The following is a 20,128-nucleotide window of genomic DNA, read 5'->3' on the forward strand; positions in this document are numbered from 1 at the left end:
GCCCAACATCAACAACGACCACACACCCTCGGCGGCAACGTCTCGCTGGATGGACGGTCAAATCGGCTTCAGAGGGCGGCCTGGCCAAGAACCGGAAGAGGAAACCCTCAAGAGAACAAGCCTTTCTCCCTCCCTCTCTCTCCACGTCTCTTTTGCCTTTTCCCTCTGCGCGGCCGGGACACGGCGTGCGCCCCGATCCCTGCACCCGCAGCGCTTCTCCGAGACAGCAGAAACTCGAATGTGCATCGAACGATTCTGCAGGCCACCACACCCAGACACGGCCATTGGGCCGCAGTCAGGAATCGGGATTATCATCCCCGGGTGAGAGGGTGCTGCGGCTGGTAGGAGAGGGTGTGGTCGTCAATGAGCTTCCCGTCTGCTCGTCCAACTGGCCAGCCATTTCCCGGTAGATAGAAGCTACACATCAGAGAGTGAACATCACCATCACAGACAGCGGAAGCCCGGATCTGGAGAGGACCCAAGATTCGAGGAAATCAGCATAGCATCAACTTCGCCTTTCCCGCCCTTCGCTACAACCCCCACGGACGATGGGAGGACGGGGCCCCTGTGGTCGTGCATTGCATTGCATCAGATGCGCTGGAGACGCGCTCGCACACAAGAGAACCGGCCCCCCCTGGGCGTCAGTGACCTGCCAGACTGGGCAATTCCACGAGCTTGAGCCCTTGAACCGCGACAGTGAGTGACACCCTCGACTCGAGTTGCACGTTCTGTGGCTCGCTGGGAATTTTGCGGGGGAAACGGGTTCTCCTTCCTTGCTAGAAGTATCCCGCTGTTCATAGATTCAGATCTGCCCTTCCTCCCGTTCCTCTGCTGGGTATGGCCGTCAAGGAAGCGTCAGGGAAGTTGACGTCGACGGTCCGGGAGGGATCTCTCGACGCGGACTGCCGTGCGCGGATCGCGGTCCTCGTTAATTCGTGATGACCGGATCGTCGTCGAGTGGAAGGTGGGATACGCCGATAGCGGCGGTGATGCCAATGCCAGGTCGACCATCCAGATTCCATTCCCAGCGTCTTCAGCGTCTCTTCTTCCACCCTCCGCCACGGGCCACGGAGGAGCTCCACCGACATCGACTCAGTCCCAGCTCTTGGCCCTCCGTTGTCGGGGCCCGGGGTCGGTTGATCGGCCTGAACCGTTTTGGGCACGCCGCACAGCTTGCGCACGAATCGGGGTTTGCGTCCGATGTTTTTTCTAACCTTGGCTTTTTCCTTTCTTTCCTAACCCACCCACTCCCCGACGTGCGGGATCTCCGCCGTATGTCGTTCGAGGTTTTGGGTAGATGGGACCGGTTGATATCCGGTCCAGCTCTTTTTCGAGTAAAATTTCCCGTCTTCCCGGGGGCGGGATTACGAATGATCTGCCCGGTCCGGTCTGGGCTGAAAAGTGTCGATTCTGTTCGGCGACGTATGATTCGGATGGCGGGATCGGTAAGCATTTCGGGATTGTTCGAGGACCTTGCGGACGTCATATTCCGTTCCTCTCAACGCCTGGTTTAGGGCCTACTAATGAGCACAACTAAACAGGCTTTAACTTTGACAACCTACTTCAAGTTCTATGAATTATAAGATCCTCAACTCGCTCATGTCGATATGAACATCTTCAGTAGTTACCACACGAATGACAGTTGTAGTTGAAAGCAAACTAGTATGGCTTTGCCGCCCGCAGACAAGTAGGGTGAGGTAGGCATCTTTGCAGATGGGTTTGTAAAATAATGAATAGATTTCGTTAACAGCGAGGCCTAGTCTGACACGAATTTCCTGCCAAAGAGGATAGGGTACTTAGTTAAGAGCATAATCCCCAAGAGCCCGACATCACCACTCCACCCCCTACTTGCACTTCGTCTTCGGAACATAAGCCCAGTAACTCCCGTCAAACCTCACCCCATCATACTCCCCCATCCCCAGAGCCTTGCACTTCTCCTTCGCCTCGCTCCCCGTGTGCGACCACGACCCCGTCGCGTCGCCCAGCGCGACCTCCTCGTCGTCCACCTTGACCTTCAGCCCCGGCGTGCGCGAGACGATGTCGATGTTGGCGCTGAACCCGTCCTTGCCGTCGAACTCGCGGAGGGCCCACAGCGGGTTCGTGACGCCGGTCTTGGCCCAGAAGGTGTTGACGCCCGTGCAGCCGTCGAGCTCGTTCGAGTAGATGACCTGCACGGAGATGAGGGACGTGCTGGCCCATCGGCTCCTGGGGTCGTCGCCGGTGCTGCATGTCTGCATGGATGCCCAGCCCGCGCTGGTCGAGGATGCGAGGGAGAGAAAGAAGGCCGCGGAGGAGAAATGCATGGTTTCTTGTGTGTTGTTGATGGTTTGAAGATGTTGTTTGATGATATGTGTTGTGCTGTTGTTCTTTATGTCTGTTTGGTTCTGCTAATGTCATCGGCTTGAGCATACTTTATAGCATTTGAGTGATCTTTGACTATTGTGCTGCCTAGGACAGGAGAACGATCAATGCCTTGCGCATTCTGGTGTGTGACGCACTTGTCATCTCAATCCCTTGGAATGACTTCATTTGATTCAACATTTGCAACCAGGAGGAATATATCACTTCATCACGATTATATTGTGGTGTTCAACAGTAAGCACTAACTACACATCTCGATTCGCATACATCTAAGCCCTCCGGTTGTGGTTGCAAGACGACAGAACTCCAGCTACAAAGGTATATCAGTGGGCCCTGCTCATCGTATGTGTCTTAGACGTGAGCTTTAAGCCTCTTGGCGCCGCTTGTAGTTTTCTATGTCTCTCCGGCCTTCAGCTTGTCTAATGAGTGCGGCTGAAGAAAGACATCGTTACCAGAATCACTTCGAATCTTGGGGTTCGGTCCAATCCCACGAGGCTGGGCACACGACAGCGTCACCCAATGTCAGATCACGAGCTGTTGTGTAGCCTAGGTAGGTCAAAAAGTGTATCTGTGAGCTTGCGGTGCGAGAGACATGCTACGTATGCATTGAACCTAAGCCTCAGACAATTTGAGCCACACAAGGTCCCTTCAGCTGGCACGAAACTGGTCAGGATCAACATCCTTGGTTTCTGCCTTAAGATTCATAGCATCTTCTCCTGAAAGCTAGTAGAGCGTTTATACTGCTTGTGCAGTCTCTAAGTGGCGCCCTAAATCTAACGTTATTAGACCCTTGCCTTCTCATGCTGGCAGGCCGAGTTAGATTTATCTCGTCTACTAAGGTCTGAATTCACGCAGCTTCATTACTATCATGATATTTAAACACAGGATCTCAATATCACCACATAGTGTCAGAACATCTCTTCTGTTATCATTCCGCTGTTTGCGAAGTTGCCGACGATTAAATGTTGTCTTCAGACGCAGTGAGCTGAATGTTGACGATCCACGATATCAGCAACATGCCAAGTTTGCCTTGGTAATTATTTGTCTACCATAGCGAGAGATGTGAACGCATAATTTTCGGAACGAGTAGCTTTTGTTGTTGAACTTTTAAGTCGTCTCACAACCCACTATTATATGCTCTCAGTGCTAAACTGTGGCACGCATCTCTCGTGGTCGCGGTTCAGCATCCAGGTGAAATTGTTCAACAACGCTGCCTGCCACTTCACTGGGTTTACAGGAACTCTTTGTGCGGACGGAACAGCCAAGTAGTTCTCGACATGTCAGGTATCAAGATATCCTTGAATTCATACAGATATATGGCAACAACACGACGGATGCGGAAGCCTTCGAAGGGCAAGAGCCAGATCGACGTCACAATTACGAACATGCAGAGATTGAGATGCCGGCGAAATAAGGACTGGATTCGGTCTATATAACAGGCCTGCCAACCGGAAATCATGACGACGCTACAAACCACGGCGCATCTAGGGCGTGGATTACGCTTGCCTTCCTTCAAGACCATACAAAGTCATGTTCTCATCCGCCAGAGAGAAACCCTTTTCCGCCTCAGCAGACGTTGCCCCCGCGAATGGGGCAGATGCTTCCGCAGTTGACGTCGTTGGCGTACCCAGACACGCAGTCGCAAGGACCCGAGGTCCCGAGCCGGCAGCAGCAGTCCTGCGAGAGCTTCGTTAGCCTCGGATGTTGGTCAATCATGTAAGTCGACTTACCTTTGCAACGACGCTGCCTACTACCGCGAATGCGGCGACGAAGATGGTGGAGAACTTCATTTCTTGTGATGTACGGAGAAATTTGGGTGAAGTGTTGCTTCTAAAGATAGTACTGGGCCCAAGGACTTGATATGATGAAGATGAATGAGGTTATTGATGTTTTTTGCCAAACATCGGTCAATAAGTTCAGCTGTTTGGATGAGTATATATACTTTCTGGCGTTGCTGATTACAAGTTCTACCTTTTTTGAGCTCGTGTATCACGAAATGTATAATATATTGGTTTAAATTAAGAGTCAAGAGATTACTGATCTTTATACTCAACTCAGTGAGAGATTGAGGAGATGACCTATGCTGTCGAGGGAGCATACGCCCTAGGGAGATAATCTTGGCCATGAATGTGCCCTCCCAGTACGCGGCTATCCGTGCCGATACCCCATGTCAGGGAGACAAGTCATGTTGGAACTAGGGTATCCGGAGTATCCGATAGCACTAGGCTATTGATGAATTTCGAATGACAAAACTCCTGTTGTGACCGACTAAGTCGTTTGCGTGAGGTTTAGAGTTCAAGTCTTCAAAGCAACTAAGTGGTCTGTCTATCCATTGCATGTACATGAAGCAGAAGTTCGTTTTCGTTATCGTAATCTTAATAAATCTCCTGAGTTAATCGTTCAACTGCAGCTTGATTAAACTTCTATGTGATTCTAGATCTTCCGTCTTTCTAGTATCTCGACTTTTCTAGCTACAACGGCAGCCAAGTCCGTTTTCACCAGACTTGAGATTCTGTGAACAGTAAGCCTATAGGCAAATATAGCTTAATCTTACTAAGCTAGGGTCAGACAAATCATGTATAACTACAATAAAGAAAGATTACTTTTGTACATAAGGAGACGGTAAGGCATTTAGCGTTTTCGATACCACGCCAAAGTTTCTCTTTACTCAACTTGATGACAATGTGCATGTTACTAATGGGCTGTTCGTGCTTTGAACGGGACTGAAGAACCACAGATCACGGGTTTATTTTATTGATACCTATTTTCAGCGTTTTCGTCTTACATCGCTGAACCCAGGCCAAATTTCTCATTCCAAGCCCATATATCTACCTCTCCACGACGACGGTGCGGGTGACTGCAATGCCGGCGTCATCCGAAGGCCCAGGGCTGGCATTACGTGAAAGATCCGCTTCGGCAAAGGCGTGGCTCGTCGGTGTTGTTCTCTTCTGTTTCAGATTTCCCAGGCCCTGCATTTCCCAAGCCAAGTTCTCGTCACTATCTGACATCTGCTTGAACCCGTCACTTCGAACATGGGGTCCCAGCTGGCCCGGCCGGCTGCCAACTGTAGCAGGGCCGTGGGACTTGGAGTGAGGAGCATCCGTGGTGCGTGAACCGCTGCCAATCGACAGGCTGAGCCATCGCACAATGGTCCGATCGAAGACAGGACGCAGCATCGGACTTGAGGCCACCATCACGGCGATACCCGATTGTAAGACGCCGCTGACCGATGCCGAAGCAAAACCTTTTGTGATGTTGACGAAATCCGCTGTCAAGGTGTAGTAGAGGCGAACACCCGAGAAGATGACGGTGCTGAGGTTATGTCAGACGAGAATGGTCAAGAGATATGCTCCTAAAACGGAGGCAATGCAAGAATGTTTGCAAAACGTGGACGGGTAGCCCGTTACTTCTGAACAATTGGAATTGGTCATTTACTTACATAAAGCCAGCACCAAACACAACAGACGTCGCGATTTTGTGAGCTCTTGCCATCTGCAAGCCGCTGACGACTTTGATGGGCAGCACCACGATGACGACGTCCGTGATGATGTCGAAAACTGCGACAGCACTGAACGAAATTGTGTAGTCACCGCAGCCGGTCTTCGGTACGTGGATGTCCCACGCACTCTGAACAGGCTTGCAGATGACGAAGCCGAGGAGAGCAGTGTATAGAGCCCAAGCGCAGGAGAGAAATATGGCCACCCAACTCGTGTACTGAAACCAGGAACTGCTGCGAGAGAAGATGCGCTGCATCAAGACGATGATGCTCAGCTTGATGGCCAGAAGCGCGCTGGCGTACATGACCTGGGCCGAGAGGAAGATCTTGACGAAGTGGGATATATGCAAGTCGGGATCGAGGACAGCGACATCATGGCCAGCACCGCCGATGACAACTCCTAGAACGGTCATGTGTCAGAACAAGGCGGAAGGTGATCGTGGGCTGAGGAGCTGAAGTTACCAAGGATGAAGCAAGTCGCAACGCCGTAGTAGAGCAACTGATGGGAGAGACATTAACGTAAGCAAAACCTCAAGCCTTTGTCGAGGCTATGTCTCCCGACAAGTCTACACACCTGGCCTGCAAAATACAGGTAGTCTTCGAGCTGGAACGAGTTTCCAGTGATCTGACGAGAGACGAGTCGCATAATGGTCCACAGTGTCGTAAGCACCATCATAATGCATGCCGTGATGACCAAAGATGCTCCATCTTGGGTTAACGGCGGGTACTGATGTGTAATGATAGCTGGTGACTCTTCTTCGACGTCGAGGAGGAGTGATACGATTGCTTCCATCTTGATATCGACTGATGCGCCAAAGGTGACAGCCACGGAAAGATTGGAATACCTATGAGCAACGGCTTTCGCGAGGTTTAATGCAGACCAAGAATCCAAGCATTCGCTTTAACCGGTCCAGCATCTTCACCCTCACAGGGATTGCGGCTCTTGCAGACTTGTTTTCGCACGCCAAGCCACGATTTTACCCAACCAGATTCCAGGTTCTGGAAAAGACTGGCCCATAGGATGTTTTTCGCCTACAAAATCCAGCCGCTGAATTCCTGAGGGGGCCGTATCTCAAACCCAACCTCAAGCTCACCGGTTTCCAACACCAACATACGGAGGGCACCTTGAACTTTGCAAGCTCCCACATGCTGGAGGTCACCGGCTGGCTCCACTTTGCCAATATGCGTTGCAACATTGAACCAACAGAGCCGAAGACCTCGAGTTCGTCTACTAGCCCCGTTCAGGAAGCTGGAAATTTGAAGAGGCGACGTGGAAAAATGACTGATGTTTAAGAGAGATTGATCAGGAGAAGGCACAGTTCTCTAGGTCGCATTAACGACCACGATCCCAGGATTCGACATGGACCGCGGAGCAGGTCCGGATCTTGGCCATGAACCAACATAAGCGAGGACACAAAAACGTCCCATTCTTGAGCCAACGAGCCGGGGAAGTCTGTGCCAACGTGGAGTAGTAAGGCGCGCATCCCCCGGTCTTTGACCAAAAAGTAGTGTGTTCCGATGTGATCTGGACACCCAGGCTGTTGGTCCCGCGTTGTGTAGACATTCTTCTGCAGCAGCCATGCGCACCGGCAACTCCCCGAGATTCGACGCAGGGGAGAGACGTCTAGATGCCTGAGCTATTTTACAGCATTACCGCCTGACTGCTCTTTCTAGCCGATGCGTACTGTTTACTACCCGGTTCGTTTGTATACAACCGTCTAGTCTGCCTTTGCGTTTCCCCTCCTCTAGTCGACATTTCGCTGTTGGGACCGGGGTCAACACGCAACACGAAGTGTGGACCCGGTTCTCTTGATGCTGCTGCTTGCGCCCATGCAAACCTTCCACGCGGCTCCATTAGACCAGGTGGTAGTCGGTGGATGGACTCTTGATCGGGCCCGTTAACCCGATCGTATGTGTTACCATACCAAGAGACAAGGCCCCTGATTGCCTTCTGGATCCTGAAAAGCGCAAAGTAAAAGGAGCTGGGTCCTCACACTCTTGGCTATCCCGAACTTTCATCTGCTCTCGCTGCAGACACTCGTTACGTTACAAAAGTCTTTCAACACCCTGAATCCCTTTATGCCAGCATTTAATTCCGAGGCCATGCAATTCTGGGATTGTATCGTGGTGGGCGGCGGCATTGCTGGTTCCGTCGTTTCGAACCGGCTGCTGCAACAAGACCCGTCTCTCAAGATCCTGTTGATCGAGGCTGGGCCTAACACGCACGCTGTCGAGGGAATCGAGTGGTTCGACATGAACAGTTCTCTTGGCAGCGACTACGACTGGGGCTTTTCCTCAGTGCCGCAGGCTCACCTCAACAACCGAGAGATCATCTCGCCCGTTGGCAAAGGCTTGGGTGGCGGTACCATCATCAACGGAGGTAAGAACAAAGATCAAGTCGATCAGAAAAAGAGTCATGCTAACGCAGGTTAGCCGCTTGGGCCCGTGGACACAAGGTTGACTACGATATCTGGGGCGAAAGGGTTGGCGATGAAAGATGGAGTTACGAGGGCCTTCTGCCGTACATGCGTAAGACCGAGACCCTCTTCGATAACGTCACCACTCCCCTGGCCCACGGTCACAGCGGACCTGTCAAGATTCAATCTCCTGGCTCAACGGAAAGAGTCTTTCCACTGCGCAATGCCGTCCTCGAGTCTTGGAAGAGCTTGGGTGTTGATCCTCTCCCTCAGCTCGACAACAACGCCGGGAACAACCTCGGTGTTGCTGACCTTCAAGAAAATCGCGACAAGGGCAAACGTCAGCTGGCATCTCTCGTGTACTCTCTGGATGGTATCACGGTGCTTACCGAGAGCCTCGTGGCCAAGGTTCTGGTAGAGAAATCCGCCAAAGGCAACCTGGTCTCTCGTGGAGTCCAACTCGAGAACGGTACACAGATCTTCGGCCGCGAGACGCTCCTGGCTGCCGGTGCCTACCGTACTCCTCAGATCCTAATGTTATCCGGCATCGGTCCGGCTGAGACTTTGGCGAAGTTTGACATCCCTCTTGTCCTGGACCAGCCTGCTGTAGGCAAGAACTTCCATGATCATGTGCTTGTCCCTACGGTTTGGCAGCTCAAAAACGCTTCTGATGGCTATGCGAAGGAGTCTGGAAACCCTGTTTTCAACCAGTCGCAATATAGTCTGGGGGCCTTCATCGACTTCATGACAGTTGTCTCCCTTCCCAAAGATGGTCTGAAGGCTGCGATCGAAGAGGATGAAGGGCCTGTTGAGGACCCTTCCGCCCATCCTCTTCTGAACCAAGACAGAGCTCATTCTTCCCATCTTCTGCAGTACTCTGGTGTTTCTGCAGACGGTTCGGCTGTATTGATGATTTCAGTAGTCTTCATCAACTCCGCGCGAGGCTCTGTGACCATTCAATCTGCCGATATCAAGGATGCGCCTCTCATCGATCCCAATTTCTTGGGTACCGCGCTTGATCGCTACGCTGCTCGCGAAACTATCCGCCGTAACATCAGACTTCTTACTTCTAACGAAACTGCGTTGGGTCGCGAGATCATTGCGGGCGAACTAGCTGCCGCCCCATTGACAATGGACTCTTCGGACGAAGAAATCGACGCAAGAGTGAGAGAGATGGCGACGTAAGTTTTCAAATGTCAATCCAATATTCTCACTATTCATTGTGCTAACGTTGTCCGTAGGGGATGCTACCACCCAGCCGGAACGGCCTCCATGGGTACGGTTGTCGACACGGACTTGCGAGTTATTGGCGTATCAGGCCTTCGAGTAATTGATACCTCGGTCTTTCCTGTCTCCGTCTCCGCCAACTTACAAGTCGCGACGTACGCGCTGGCGGAACAGGCGGCAGACATAATCATGTCCACGATGAGGAAGTGTTGATTGACGTGGTTTGAATGGGTGACAGCCCGCCGCTAGAGAGGGATGAAGGACTAGTGAGGAATCGATCGACATCTGATCTAATGTAATATCCATTCGGACGCTATTTCGAATAAATGAGAGTATTGATACCATCGACCGCATTTGACACCAAAAGCCGCCTGATTCCAGGAAAAAGTCTCGGCCAAGTCCACGTAATTACAAGCTTGATTGCATTTCGCGACGCTTCTTGGCATTACTTTGATTTTACTTGCCGGGTTACCCAGAATGAAATTTGTTCAAGTGCTTGTAACTATGTACATCAAAGAAGAGGGATATTTACAACTTCATGTTCATGGTGGAGTTAATCTCTCCATAGCGGATGTTGCTGAAAGTGACTTCAGGGTTCGCCTCAACCTTGACAATATTGTCCGGAAAGCCCTCAGTCGCGTTGCAGGGACCAGCAGCCTTGGTATCAAGCCACTCCATCGCCGTGGCATCGTCCCACCAGATGCTCATTGCAAGGACCATGCCGCGGCTCATGGACTCGCCCATGCCAGTCATGCCGCCCAAAGTCATGAACTCCTTCGCGTTCGTCGCCGTGCAGTACTCGTCGTTCATGAAGTTGATCTTCGGCGGGCCCTGGATGTTGACGACGTTGTTGTGGACGACCTTGCCGTCCTGGATGTACAGGCGGCGGAGTTCTTTCAGCTTTCCGTTCTCGGCGGGAAATTGGGTAACAACGGTCATCTTCTTGGTCGTGTCGACCCTGAAGTCGCTGCCTCGGCCGTAGAACGTGGTGAAGTTTCCTCCAGTTCGATACGGGTTCCACGAGCAGCCGGACTTGTCGCAGACACCCGCCTTCTCGCACTCCTCACCGGTGCACTGGTACAGGCCAGGCTTGTTGCACGGGTGCGGCGCGATGTGCGTAGCGCGGGAGTTGGCCTCCCAGATGTCGAGCTCGTTGCAGCAGGAGCCCTTGTTGTCAATGTTTCCCTGCCTTGCGTATTAGTGATGGTCTCATGATTAGGTGGAGTAGTCGAAACTCACGACTCCGTTGATGAACGATGTCTTGAAGCACTGGGCATCGCAGTACCCGGTACCGTAGGCCGGGCCGGCTTTGTTCAGCATGCTGGTGTTCTTGCCGCCATCGGGCAGCATTTCAGAGAGGTAAAGCGCGCTGTTCATGCCGCATGGCAACTTGATCATGTCCACGTCGAAGCTGAACTCGTTGCCAGTGAGTTGAAGCATCTCGTAGCGCTGCTTGTTCTCCTCCAACAGGTAAACGCGGGGGGAGACCTTATTGCCATCCTTGAGGATCTGCATGCGGATGTCCGCACCTGAGGTGGTGACACCCTTGGCAGCGTAGTCTGGGATGCCCTGAATGATGCAGTTCTTCGCGCAAGCCTCAGCATTTGGGCAAGCCGTGGTGTTTGGTGGATTGTTGCCAGTGAGGCAGCTGACACCTTCAACAGTTTTGATGTCATGTTGACTGGAGTCCACGACGATGTAATTGGTCTTCCGCACGCAACCGTCTTTGACGGTGCATCGGAATGTTTCAAGTGCGGGGTGGTTGTCTGTAATATTACCAGGCGTCTGACCAGCGACGATGCTGGCAAGAAGAAGAGAAGTGGAAAGAATGGATAGAGCCATTGTGGCAAGGGTATGTAGTACAATTGCTGAGTTGGTCAACAGGTTGCAGAAGAAAAGAATGAATGAACGACAAGAGGATTGGGATGATCTGCTCAGAGCAAGTCTCTCCATCCGAAGTGGCTGCACGCCCGGACTAAATAGTTTCGCTGAGCGGCACCATCTTCAGGTGAATCCGAATACATTCCCACCATGAAAGTAGTTTCATCAATCTTCGGCAAACTCCAGGGACGATGTCCATGACAAGCTTTCGGGTGGATGAAGCAAAGCTCAGGGGTAAAGGGGGCCACTTTGGGGACGCCGGTAATGGTTCTTGGCGGGATAGCTTACACATAGGAGCCTCAATCTAAAGTCTACGGGAGCCTCAAGCATCATGAGAGTAGTATCCAGGGAACCAGCTGCCCGGAGTTTGGAGACCCTCGAGAGTCCGGACGATTCGGTGATGAGAGTTGAGCATTTAGGGGTCATGCAGCCGATTTGGGGGCCAGGAAGGACCCTGTTTGCGCACGGGAGAGAGACTCTTTTCTCGCGGGTAGCTCCGCCCCCAACGGTCTCCCACCTCCTAAAATGGTGTTTTCATCCCGCATTTTCACGAATAAACGTGAATTAGAGTTCTCTCCTGTAACGGAGAAATTGTTTCGACGAAGTTTATTGTCAACAGAGCATCAAATTGCAGGGTCCTACATCCCGTCGGCCCTATACTTGATTCACGACGGATACGCCGTATCAATCGATTGCCGCAAGCCACAGAGAGCATATGTCTGACTTCTGTGTCGGAACGAATGGATCACCTTGAGATTTTTTCAGTCCGCCGTCCGTCTCATGTTACAGACTAATAATTATCAGACAGGAGTTGATGGCTATGGTGTGATGAGGCTAATCAACAGTCGGACAAACCGCAATGAACCATAGATCGGAAGATAACGACGCTCAATGCAGAAAGACTCAGGCTGTACCAAGTTGGATTCGCCCCCGTGCCATCCAAGCCGAGGGTTTAAGTGGACGAACTCTCCACTGCTGTTTGTTTAAGAAACAGATTCGTGCGTCTATCAGCCTGGCTGTGGCTAGGTCTTTTACCAGTATGCTGATGTGTACCCAACCAGCTATTTTTCGTTCTGCTTTGTTCAATGTTAATGATCCGGTTCATAATGCGAAGACAATCAGGGATGCTCGACAACTTTTGATGGTAGCTGGGACACCCCGCAGATCAACATCGCCTTGACCGAGGCCCGGCCCCTGCGCGTGAGTCCCCCACGGTAGCCGCGGATCGCCTGTAAAGCGAGAAGAACCCCGGATTCAAGCGACTGCCGAGAGAAGTTGCCGACTTTGTAGGATTCGCCGCTTTGCGGTGAGGAACAACGTAAGAATATCCAAAACACCAGAGGCAGGCACGGTAAACGAATGGCTGTATGAGGTCATGTTGCGCGTCAACCACTTGACGCCGAACCTGCAAAATCTTTTTGTCAGGACATGGTAGGCGTCACGCAGTAGCGAACAAGGCATTTCGACATTGAAACACGATCTTCTGACGTCCGCAGTCGTACGTCACCACGGTCGTGATTCTCGCCCGCCGGCAGACGGAAACAAGTCTCAGATCTTCCGTTTCGTTTCTACATGGTATGTTTACGAATTTACCAATTGAAGGGACTGTCGAGTCGCTGTTCTGATGCGAGCTTGAGTCTGGTCTCGACTCGTGGACAGAGCTGGGTTACTTACCGAATCGAGGAACGGAGACTTGTTTCTGTGTTTCCACGGCGCCAAGAAGAAGATCAAACGTTGACGTGAGCTTTTCGATAGAGTTTTGTTTCTCGGGCGAATAGGATTCAACAACGCAGAAGAGGGGGAACTTCGAAAGGCTCCGTTTCGCAAAAGCTGAACGGCTACTTACTGTATGTTTTAATGGTTCCAAAGGCTCTCTTGCGCTCGGAATAAAGTGATCTCACACTGAGCCTATGGTAGGCCTTTGATAAAACGCCGTTGCCATCGTCACACTTTCCAAGCCCAGCGGTACTTGGTGTACTCGGGTGAGTGAGGTATGTAGTTTCAAGCAAAGACTGAGCCAATCTTAGGCAGCAGTTTTCGTTAGGAGTCGGATCTTTTACAGGGCCGTTTTTCACAACATGGCTTTGACTGTAGATTCCTATAGCAAGCAGTGGCGCCGCAATGACACAACTATTCTTCAACGATGAGCCATCGAGTTGTATTCATCTTATCTTCAGAATATAATTTCAGTAAACTACTCAACAGACTCGCGGAACGTGTAAGCCGATCCTAGCCACGGCTTCGTTCGGTTCGGGAGACATCGACTCGGGAAGTGTCAGTGGAAGCTACCACGACGCTGGACGGATGCTGAGGGGCAAATGACAACCGTAATTGGATTGACGCAACTTGTTGATCTCGAATGCCAACCTCGTGAGCGGTCCACAACAAACGATCCTACGCGTAGAGAAGTCCATTGTAGAATGCCTTACGATGCCGGGATTGGATACCAAGATCGCGGGGTCCGTCACATCGGCGTTGGGACTAACTCGCTACGGTCATCCGGCCGACGACCGACATATCGAAGTCGATGCAAAGCGCCAGAAATCCACTGAATACCCGACACCCGGACCACATCCGGCGAGATCCAAGTCAAAGCCGTATATCTCTATATAAACATGCGTACGAAGCTGTGTGACTAGATGCCGATTCTCTCAACTCTGCCCCTCGTAGCAAATACCGTCCCTTATATCGCGATGCACATCCCGTGGTCTGCTTCGAGCCTCCTGCTCGCAGGCTCCCTGGCCTCAGCCTTCTCGCTGCCAAAGAAGCCCAACATCGTCTTCATCATGACGGACGACCAGGACCGCCGTCTCGGGTCCACGGACTACCAAAGCGTCCTCCAGAGAGAGTTGATGTCAAAAGGCACCGAGTTCGTCAACCACTGGACCACCACGGCCCAGTGCTGTCCCAGTCGTGCGGGTCTTCTTCGCGGCCAGCAGACTCACAACACCAACATCACCCACGTGATCGGTGCTGGGTGAGTACAGCGACTGCTTTCTTGTCGTCTTGCTCGTTTTGCTGAGACTAGTGTGAAGTGGAAGTTATGACAAGTGGACTATCGCCGGGGAGGATAATGATTATCTTCCTCATTGGCTCAAGAAAGCCGGATACCGGGTCGAGTGTAAGTGTTCTCTTTTGAGTCTCTCATTCTACTCTAGATGGTGGCAACGCTCACTAATGACCTGAAAGACATAGGGAAGCTTTTGAACGGGTATAACACGGTGAACTACAACAGCCCAGCACCAAAAGGGTGGGACTTCATCAACAGCCTGGTAAGCTTACAGCATGCCTTCATACGGATCCGAACCGAAGGCAACATAGTCTGACACCACGCAGACCGACCCCTACGCAATGGACTTCAACAACATCGTCATGTCTGAGAACGGCGAAACGCCGCGCCACTACCCAGGCTTCCATCAGACGGACATCATAAGAGCACAATCGTGAGACCCTCTGCCTACACCCACTGCCGGCGCTGACATGCATCGCAGCTTGGATAGACTCGAATACCTCACCTCCCAAGAAAAATCCTTCTTCCTCACCATAGCCCCGACGGTCCCGCACGAACACGACGTCGTCTACGCCCCGATACCCCTCCTCCGCCACCAGGGCCTCTTCCCCAACGCGACGGCCCCGCGGCCGCCGAACTGGAACCCGGCGGACGAGTTCCAGCGGCAGAAGTCCAACTGGATGAAGCAGCTGCGCCGGCTGAACGAGACGGAGATCGAGCACGGCGACTGGCTCTTCAGGCAGAGGATCGAGTCGCTCCAGGGCGTTGACGAGATTATCGAGGACGTGGTCGAGTTGTTGGAGGAGAAGGGGGTTATCGAGAACACGTATAGTAAGTCTGCTTCCGGGTTGCCTCGCCGATGAAAGCGACTGAAGCGGGTGTACAGTAATATACACCACCGACAACGGCTGGACCATCGGCGCCAACCGCGTGGCCGCCGGCAAAGCCACCCCCTACGCAGACGACACCAACCTCCCCTTCGTCGTCCGCGGCCCCGGCGTTCCCTCGGGCGTCAAATCCACCCTCCCCGGCGCGCACGTCGACCTCGCGCCGACGTTCCTCGAGATCGCCGGCGTCCAGCCCGAGGACCTGCCCCCGTTCCTCGACGGGCGGAGCCTGTTCGACCAGTGGCTGCGCCCGGGCGCCGGGTACGAGGGGAAGGGCGCGGGCGCGGGCCGGGAGCTGCTCAACGTCGAGTTCTGGGGCTCGCGGATCATCGAGGCGCCCGCGGCGTCCGAGGTCGGGCCGATCCCGAACAACACGTACAAGACGCTGCGGCTTGTCGGGGAGGGGTTCTCGTGGTTGTTCGTGAAGTGGTGTACCAACGAGGTGGAGCTGTACAACACGCAGGTGAGGTCTTCGTGTCCTTCGTGAAGTCGTCGAATACTGATGTCCTAAGGATGATCCGTACGAGCTCACGAACCTCGTCAACTCGACAGACACTGCCGTCAAAAGACTACTAACCCGCCTCAACGCGATCCTCCTCGTCACGAAGTCCTGCACCGGCCAAACATGCCGCGACCCCTGGACCGTCCTCCAACCGCCGGACGCCGCCACGCGGATCACGACACTAACCGAAGCCCTCTCCCCGTCCTACGACGCCTTCTTCGCCTCGTTCCCCGAGCTCCGCTTCAACGAGTGCATGCAGTACCAGTACGCCCCGAACGAGGCGCCCTTCTACCCGCCTGGTGCGGAGGCGGGGATGAGCGAGTACCGGGAGCCGACGGACAACTTCATGGAGACCAGCGCGCTCAAGGTGATCGAGCCGGACCTCACCAAGTTCTACGGCGGGGCGGAGCAGAGGGGCGTCAGATGGGCCGAGATCTTGGCTGCTTCGCGGCCGTTGACGAGGGAGGAGTTGGGGGCTAGCGTGGGTAAGAGGACACTCGCGGAGAGGGATATGCCGGAACGGTATAACTAGACGGCTGCGAGTTCTGATGGGATTGTGTTGTGATACGTTGCTAGCACTAAGTGAATGGGTGTTACTGAGCGAGCTACTCACGCAAATAGAGTCAAGCAGACTGTCGAGTTCTTCCCTGAGCGGTACACGCTCGTCATCGGGGTTCTTCTAGTAGAAGCTTCGTTGATCGCAGACGCCGTGATAAGGTCAGGTACTCTGTGCTGATGGTCTGCCGCATTTTGAGCTTGTCAATGAACAAACTAAACCTCAAGCCTGTGCCAGTAAGAGGTCGTCCCCCTGGCTTGACGGTCTATCTGTCCGAGAAGTGCGGCATATCAGGCTCGCCCGCCAAATAGTGTAAACATCAACCAAGCCAAGCGGGACACCAGACGTCAAGTCAGCTTTCCAATGACACATATAAAGAAAAACCCCATCAACAATTCCCCCTCCGAGACCGGTGCACCCGTCGACGTCCCTCGCTGACAAAGCCATCCACCCACCCAGCGAGGTCTGACTAAGTGCGTAGCGTCCCGGATACCCGGGAACTAGTCAAGTCGACGACGATGAGGGGAAATAAGACGCGGAAACATAGTTAGTTGAAACGGGCGCGTGGGGTGCGGGCGGGTATCCGTCGTCCATCGTCTGGTTTTCTGCCGGGATCCTCGTTCTTCGTTCGACGTGGGCATCCACCATTCCCCCGGATATGCATATGCAGCTCGGAAACGGAAGATGGGTCGTCCTTGTCCGGGGATCTGGGCTATCATAGCTCCCTCCCACTGATGGGTTGTAGCTTAATGCGTGGGCTGTAGCTTAATTGTGATGTCATCTGGAGATGCCTCGGTGAGGGCTGTGAGCTTTGCGTGATGTTGGTGTTGTTACGTATTTGACGCCTCGGGTCACTCGCTGTTAAGGTCTAGATTTCGTGATTATGGATTCATCACTAGAAACATCACGTCTGTTGATTTCGACACTAGAGAGAATATTAAAAAGAACAAATGAGTAATCAACTTTTGTCTACTCTATGAAAAATCCGGAACGCCATCCCGATGCATGTCTGTCTACATGTATGTACTCTAATGCAGCCCGCTCTCGCCCGTCTCGGCCATGAACTTTTGGCAGTTGAGCATGATCTTGAGCTGATCGCTGACCTCCTCAAGTCTACCCAGAACCTTCTTGTTACCATCGACGAATCCCAGAATCGAGTACGGGATGCCAGTGTCCGCGCAGAACTCCCTGACGAAGACCTGGGCCTTGCGCAGGTTGTGGCGGGGCACGCGGGGGAAGAGGTGGTGGACGGCCTGGAACTGGAGGCCGCCGTGGATGAAGTCCAACCAGGCCGGGCAGTCGACGTCCATGGTGGTGCGCAGCTGGCGCTGGGGGAAGGACTCGCTCTCGCCGAGATCCGAGGTCGACATGCCCCAGTGGCTGAGGGTGATCTGGACGTGCAGCGGCATAGTGATGATGTGCGAGATCAGGACGAAGGCGACGCGGATGGGCCAGGTGGGCAGAGTGCAGATCAGCAGGCGGTAGCCGAAGATGTACCAGAAGCAGCTCATGAAGGCGATCTCGGTAGGGCGAATCCACCAGGCCTTGCTGTTGCCGAGGGCGGAGGACTTGGTGGAGAGAACGTGCAGCCATGAGAGGAGGTACAGGTTGAAGCGCGCGATGCCCATGACGGGGTAGTAGGTGAAGCGCTGGTACTGGACAAGGAAGTCGGCGGCGGCATCCCAGACGAAGGTGAAGTCGTAGTAGGACGAGCGCAGAGACTTGAAGAAGGAGGGGCAAGTGGCGAAGAGAGGGACGTTCTGAATATCGGGGTCGTGTTCCTGAGCGTGTCAGTGAGAAGTCCGAGTAAACAACAAAAGGTGACTTACAGGTTGGTTGGTGATGAGGTGGTGGACGTTGTGGCTGCTCTTCCACCATCCCATGGACAGACCGCAGCAGAAGTCAGCGATGAAGAGGCCGACGAGGGTGTCGAATGAGAAGTTGTGGGTGATGGCTCCATGTCCAGCATCGTGGGCGGTGAACATGATTTGGTGCTGCGATGTATTAGTCCTGCGCCCTTGATATAATGGAAGAGGCGACCTACCCAGAAGAGACCCAAGAAGCAGGCAGAGGTCATGTACCACTCGTAGTGAAGTGCCACAAGGAAGGACACGAACAGGGTCGTGTAACGCGCCATCTCCTTGCCATAGTCGAGGTAGGGGCAGTGGTAGAGACCGGCGTCCTTGATGCGCTCATGCAACAGGCGGTACTTGACCTGAATGTCCTGCTGGACGGCAGGGTCGAGGGACGGGTACTCCTCCAAGTCCTTGTTGATGCCCTGCTGGATAGCCCAGTCGGTGTGCTGAGCAGCGGTCCTGGGAGAGTGACTGCGGTTCGACAGCACGGGGCCGTCGGCGAAGTCGTCGGTGAGGTCGCCATGGGCAGCAAGGCGACGACGGATGCCGGTCTCGACCTTGGGCTCGACCTTGGACCCCTCCTCCGCACTGTCGCATTCGGAGGTTAGGGAAGTGCGGGAGCTTCTGCTGTCGGAGATTTCGCTACCGGCATCGTCGGTAGAATCCTCGTCGAGATCTGACGAGGGGCAATCGACGATGTCTGCATCTGCATCGGTAACATCTGCAGGCGTGGTGTCTTGTTTGGTGTAGACGCCGCCCCTAATTGGTGGTGTCATGTTGATCCAAGGACCCGCAGGCTTCCGGCCGATCCGGAAGGCCTTCATGGTCTTCAACGTGGCTGGCGAATGATACCTAAAAAGCGATATGTCAGCACACTAATTCCACTTTACGCATCAATGACGGAGTCCGAAGAACAGGGCGAGCCCGAAATATTAAGGGCCCGTTCCCATTCCCATCCATCCCTCCCTCGAAGGACGTTGGGGAAAAAATAAGCTTAACCAGACTTCTGATCCATCGTTGCTCGTTCTATCTCTCACCTTACCCTTTTTCCGAATCCGGAAATAGACCGGGGAATCGGTCGGGTTCGGGTTCGGATACAGAGAGAGTTTGAGAGAGAGAAGCTCGGGAAGGGATGTTTGAGGTAAGTTGAGAAGAGGCATTTACACTTTGATCTCGTCGGTCGAATCTCTTCCAACCATGTGCAGGATCGCCAAGCGGCCACCGGGATGCTTCTCAAGCCAACCGTCGAGACGGAGCACCAACTCGTCGAGGATGACAATGGTCTTGCCGTCGGCAATCATGCCCTCAACCTCGCGAGGGGTGATTATTCTGCTGTCGCGATCCATGGCGGGCCGGCGACGGGTATGCGTCGGGGTGGTCGGTTGGTGATGGTCGACAAGTGTCGGTCGCGTCGGTGAGACTGGTCGATGGAATGTCGACGTGAAAAATTCTTTTCGACGGAGGAAAAAAAAAAAAAGTCGACGTGGAAAATTTGTCGACGGTGAGAGCTCGAAGCTGGCGCAGACGGCAGGTACGGTGCCTGGTAGGTGCGACAGGAGAGGAAGGCGCGCGCCGAAATGGTTACTCTGCCTGAATTCACCGTTTGGTACAATCCAAATCCAAATCCAATCCAACGACTGGGAAGGCGAACAAGTGGCAAGGCAGGACGCGAAAACCGGTGAAGCTCGACACAAACGAAGAAAAGAGAGCCTTGTCTGCGACGACGTGAAAGTGACGATGGTCGGAAGGAACAGGGCTGTTTTCTACTCTCAACAGCCTCGGCCGAGCTCGAATGGATATGGATGGATAGTCAGGGACCCGAGGACTAATTGGAGGAACCCCAAGTCAAGCTTCAGAAGATTCAGATCCTTGTTTGGCCACCACGCAAAATTCAGAATGGCAAAGGAAGAGTGTTGGAAGAGAGTCGCGCCATTT

The 20,128-nt window shown here is 53.3% G+C and overlaps 6 protein-coding genes across 6 annotated transcripts; 2 read left to right on the top strand and 4 right to left on the bottom strand.

The window, feature by feature from the left end:
- Positions 1-1,844: 1,844 nt before the first annotated feature.
- CkaCkLH20_04250 (uncharacterized protein) lies at positions 1,845-2,303 on the bottom strand (the record flags this gene model as incomplete). The annotated part of the gene is made up of 1 exon (XM_038886969.1): positions 1,845-2,303. One exon carries the CDS (start codon positions 2,301-2,303, stop codon positions 1,845-1,847), a length of 459 nt encoding a protein of 152 aa, XP_038747673.1.
- Positions 2,304-5,189: 2,886 nt separating this feature from the next.
- Positions 5,190-6,650, bottom strand: CkaCkLH20_04251 (uncharacterized protein; the record flags this gene model as incomplete). The annotated part of the gene is made up of 4 exons (XM_038886970.1): positions 5,190-5,673; positions 5,801-6,257; positions 6,320-6,356; positions 6,432-6,650. 4 exons carry the CDS (start codon positions 6,648-6,650, stop codon positions 5,190-5,192), a joined length of 1,197 nt encoding a protein of 398 aa, XP_038747674.1.
- A 1,286-nt stretch (positions 6,651-7,936) lies between these two features.
- CkaCkLH20_04252 (glucose dehydrogenase) lies at positions 7,937-9,714 on the top strand (the record flags this gene model as incomplete). The annotated part of the gene is made up of 3 exons (XM_038886971.1): positions 7,937-8,237; positions 8,291-9,455; positions 9,516-9,714. 3 exons carry the CDS (start codon positions 7,937-7,939, stop codon positions 9,712-9,714), a joined length of 1,665 nt encoding a protein of 554 aa, XP_038747675.1.
- Positions 9,715-10,029: 315 nt separating this feature from the next.
- On the bottom strand, positions 10,030-11,343 carry CkaCkLH20_04253 (glycosyl hydrolase family 7; the record flags this gene model as incomplete). Its single annotated transcript, XM_038886972.1, has 2 exons — positions 10,030-10,686; positions 10,741-11,343. The coding sequence occupies 2 exons, from the start codon at positions 11,341-11,343 to the stop codon at positions 10,030-10,032; spliced, it is 1,260 nt and encodes a 419-aa protein (XP_038747676.1).
- A 2,732-nt stretch (positions 11,344-14,075) lies between these two features.
- Positions 14,076-16,313, top strand: CkaCkLH20_04254 (sulfatase; the record flags this gene model as incomplete). The annotated part of the gene is made up of 7 exons (XM_038886973.1): positions 14,076-14,359; positions 14,418-14,503; positions 14,578-14,654; positions 14,719-14,825; positions 14,874-15,223; positions 15,279-15,742; positions 15,792-16,313. The coding sequence occupies 7 exons, from the start codon at positions 14,076-14,078 to the stop codon at positions 16,311-16,313; spliced, it is 1,890 nt and encodes a 629-aa protein (XP_038747677.1).
- A 1,052-nt stretch (positions 16,314-17,365) lies between these two features.
- Positions 17,366-19,539, bottom strand: CkaCkLH20_04255 (fatty acid desaturase; the record flags this gene model as incomplete). The annotated part of the gene is made up of 4 exons (XM_038886974.1): positions 17,366-18,118; positions 18,167-18,331; positions 18,382-19,045; positions 19,358-19,539. 4 exons carry the CDS (start codon positions 19,537-19,539, stop codon positions 17,366-17,368), a joined length of 1,764 nt encoding a protein of 587 aa, XP_038747678.1.
- Between the last annotated feature and the right edge of the window lie 589 nt (positions 19,540-20,128).

Source organism: Colletotrichum karsti (genome assembly GCF_011947395.1).
Source record: "Colletotrichum karsti strain CkLH20 chromosome Unknown Scaffold11, whole genome shotgun sequence".
Lineage (NCBI taxonomy): Eukaryota > Fungi > Ascomycota > Sordariomycetes > Glomerellales > Glomerellaceae > Colletotrichum > Colletotrichum karsti.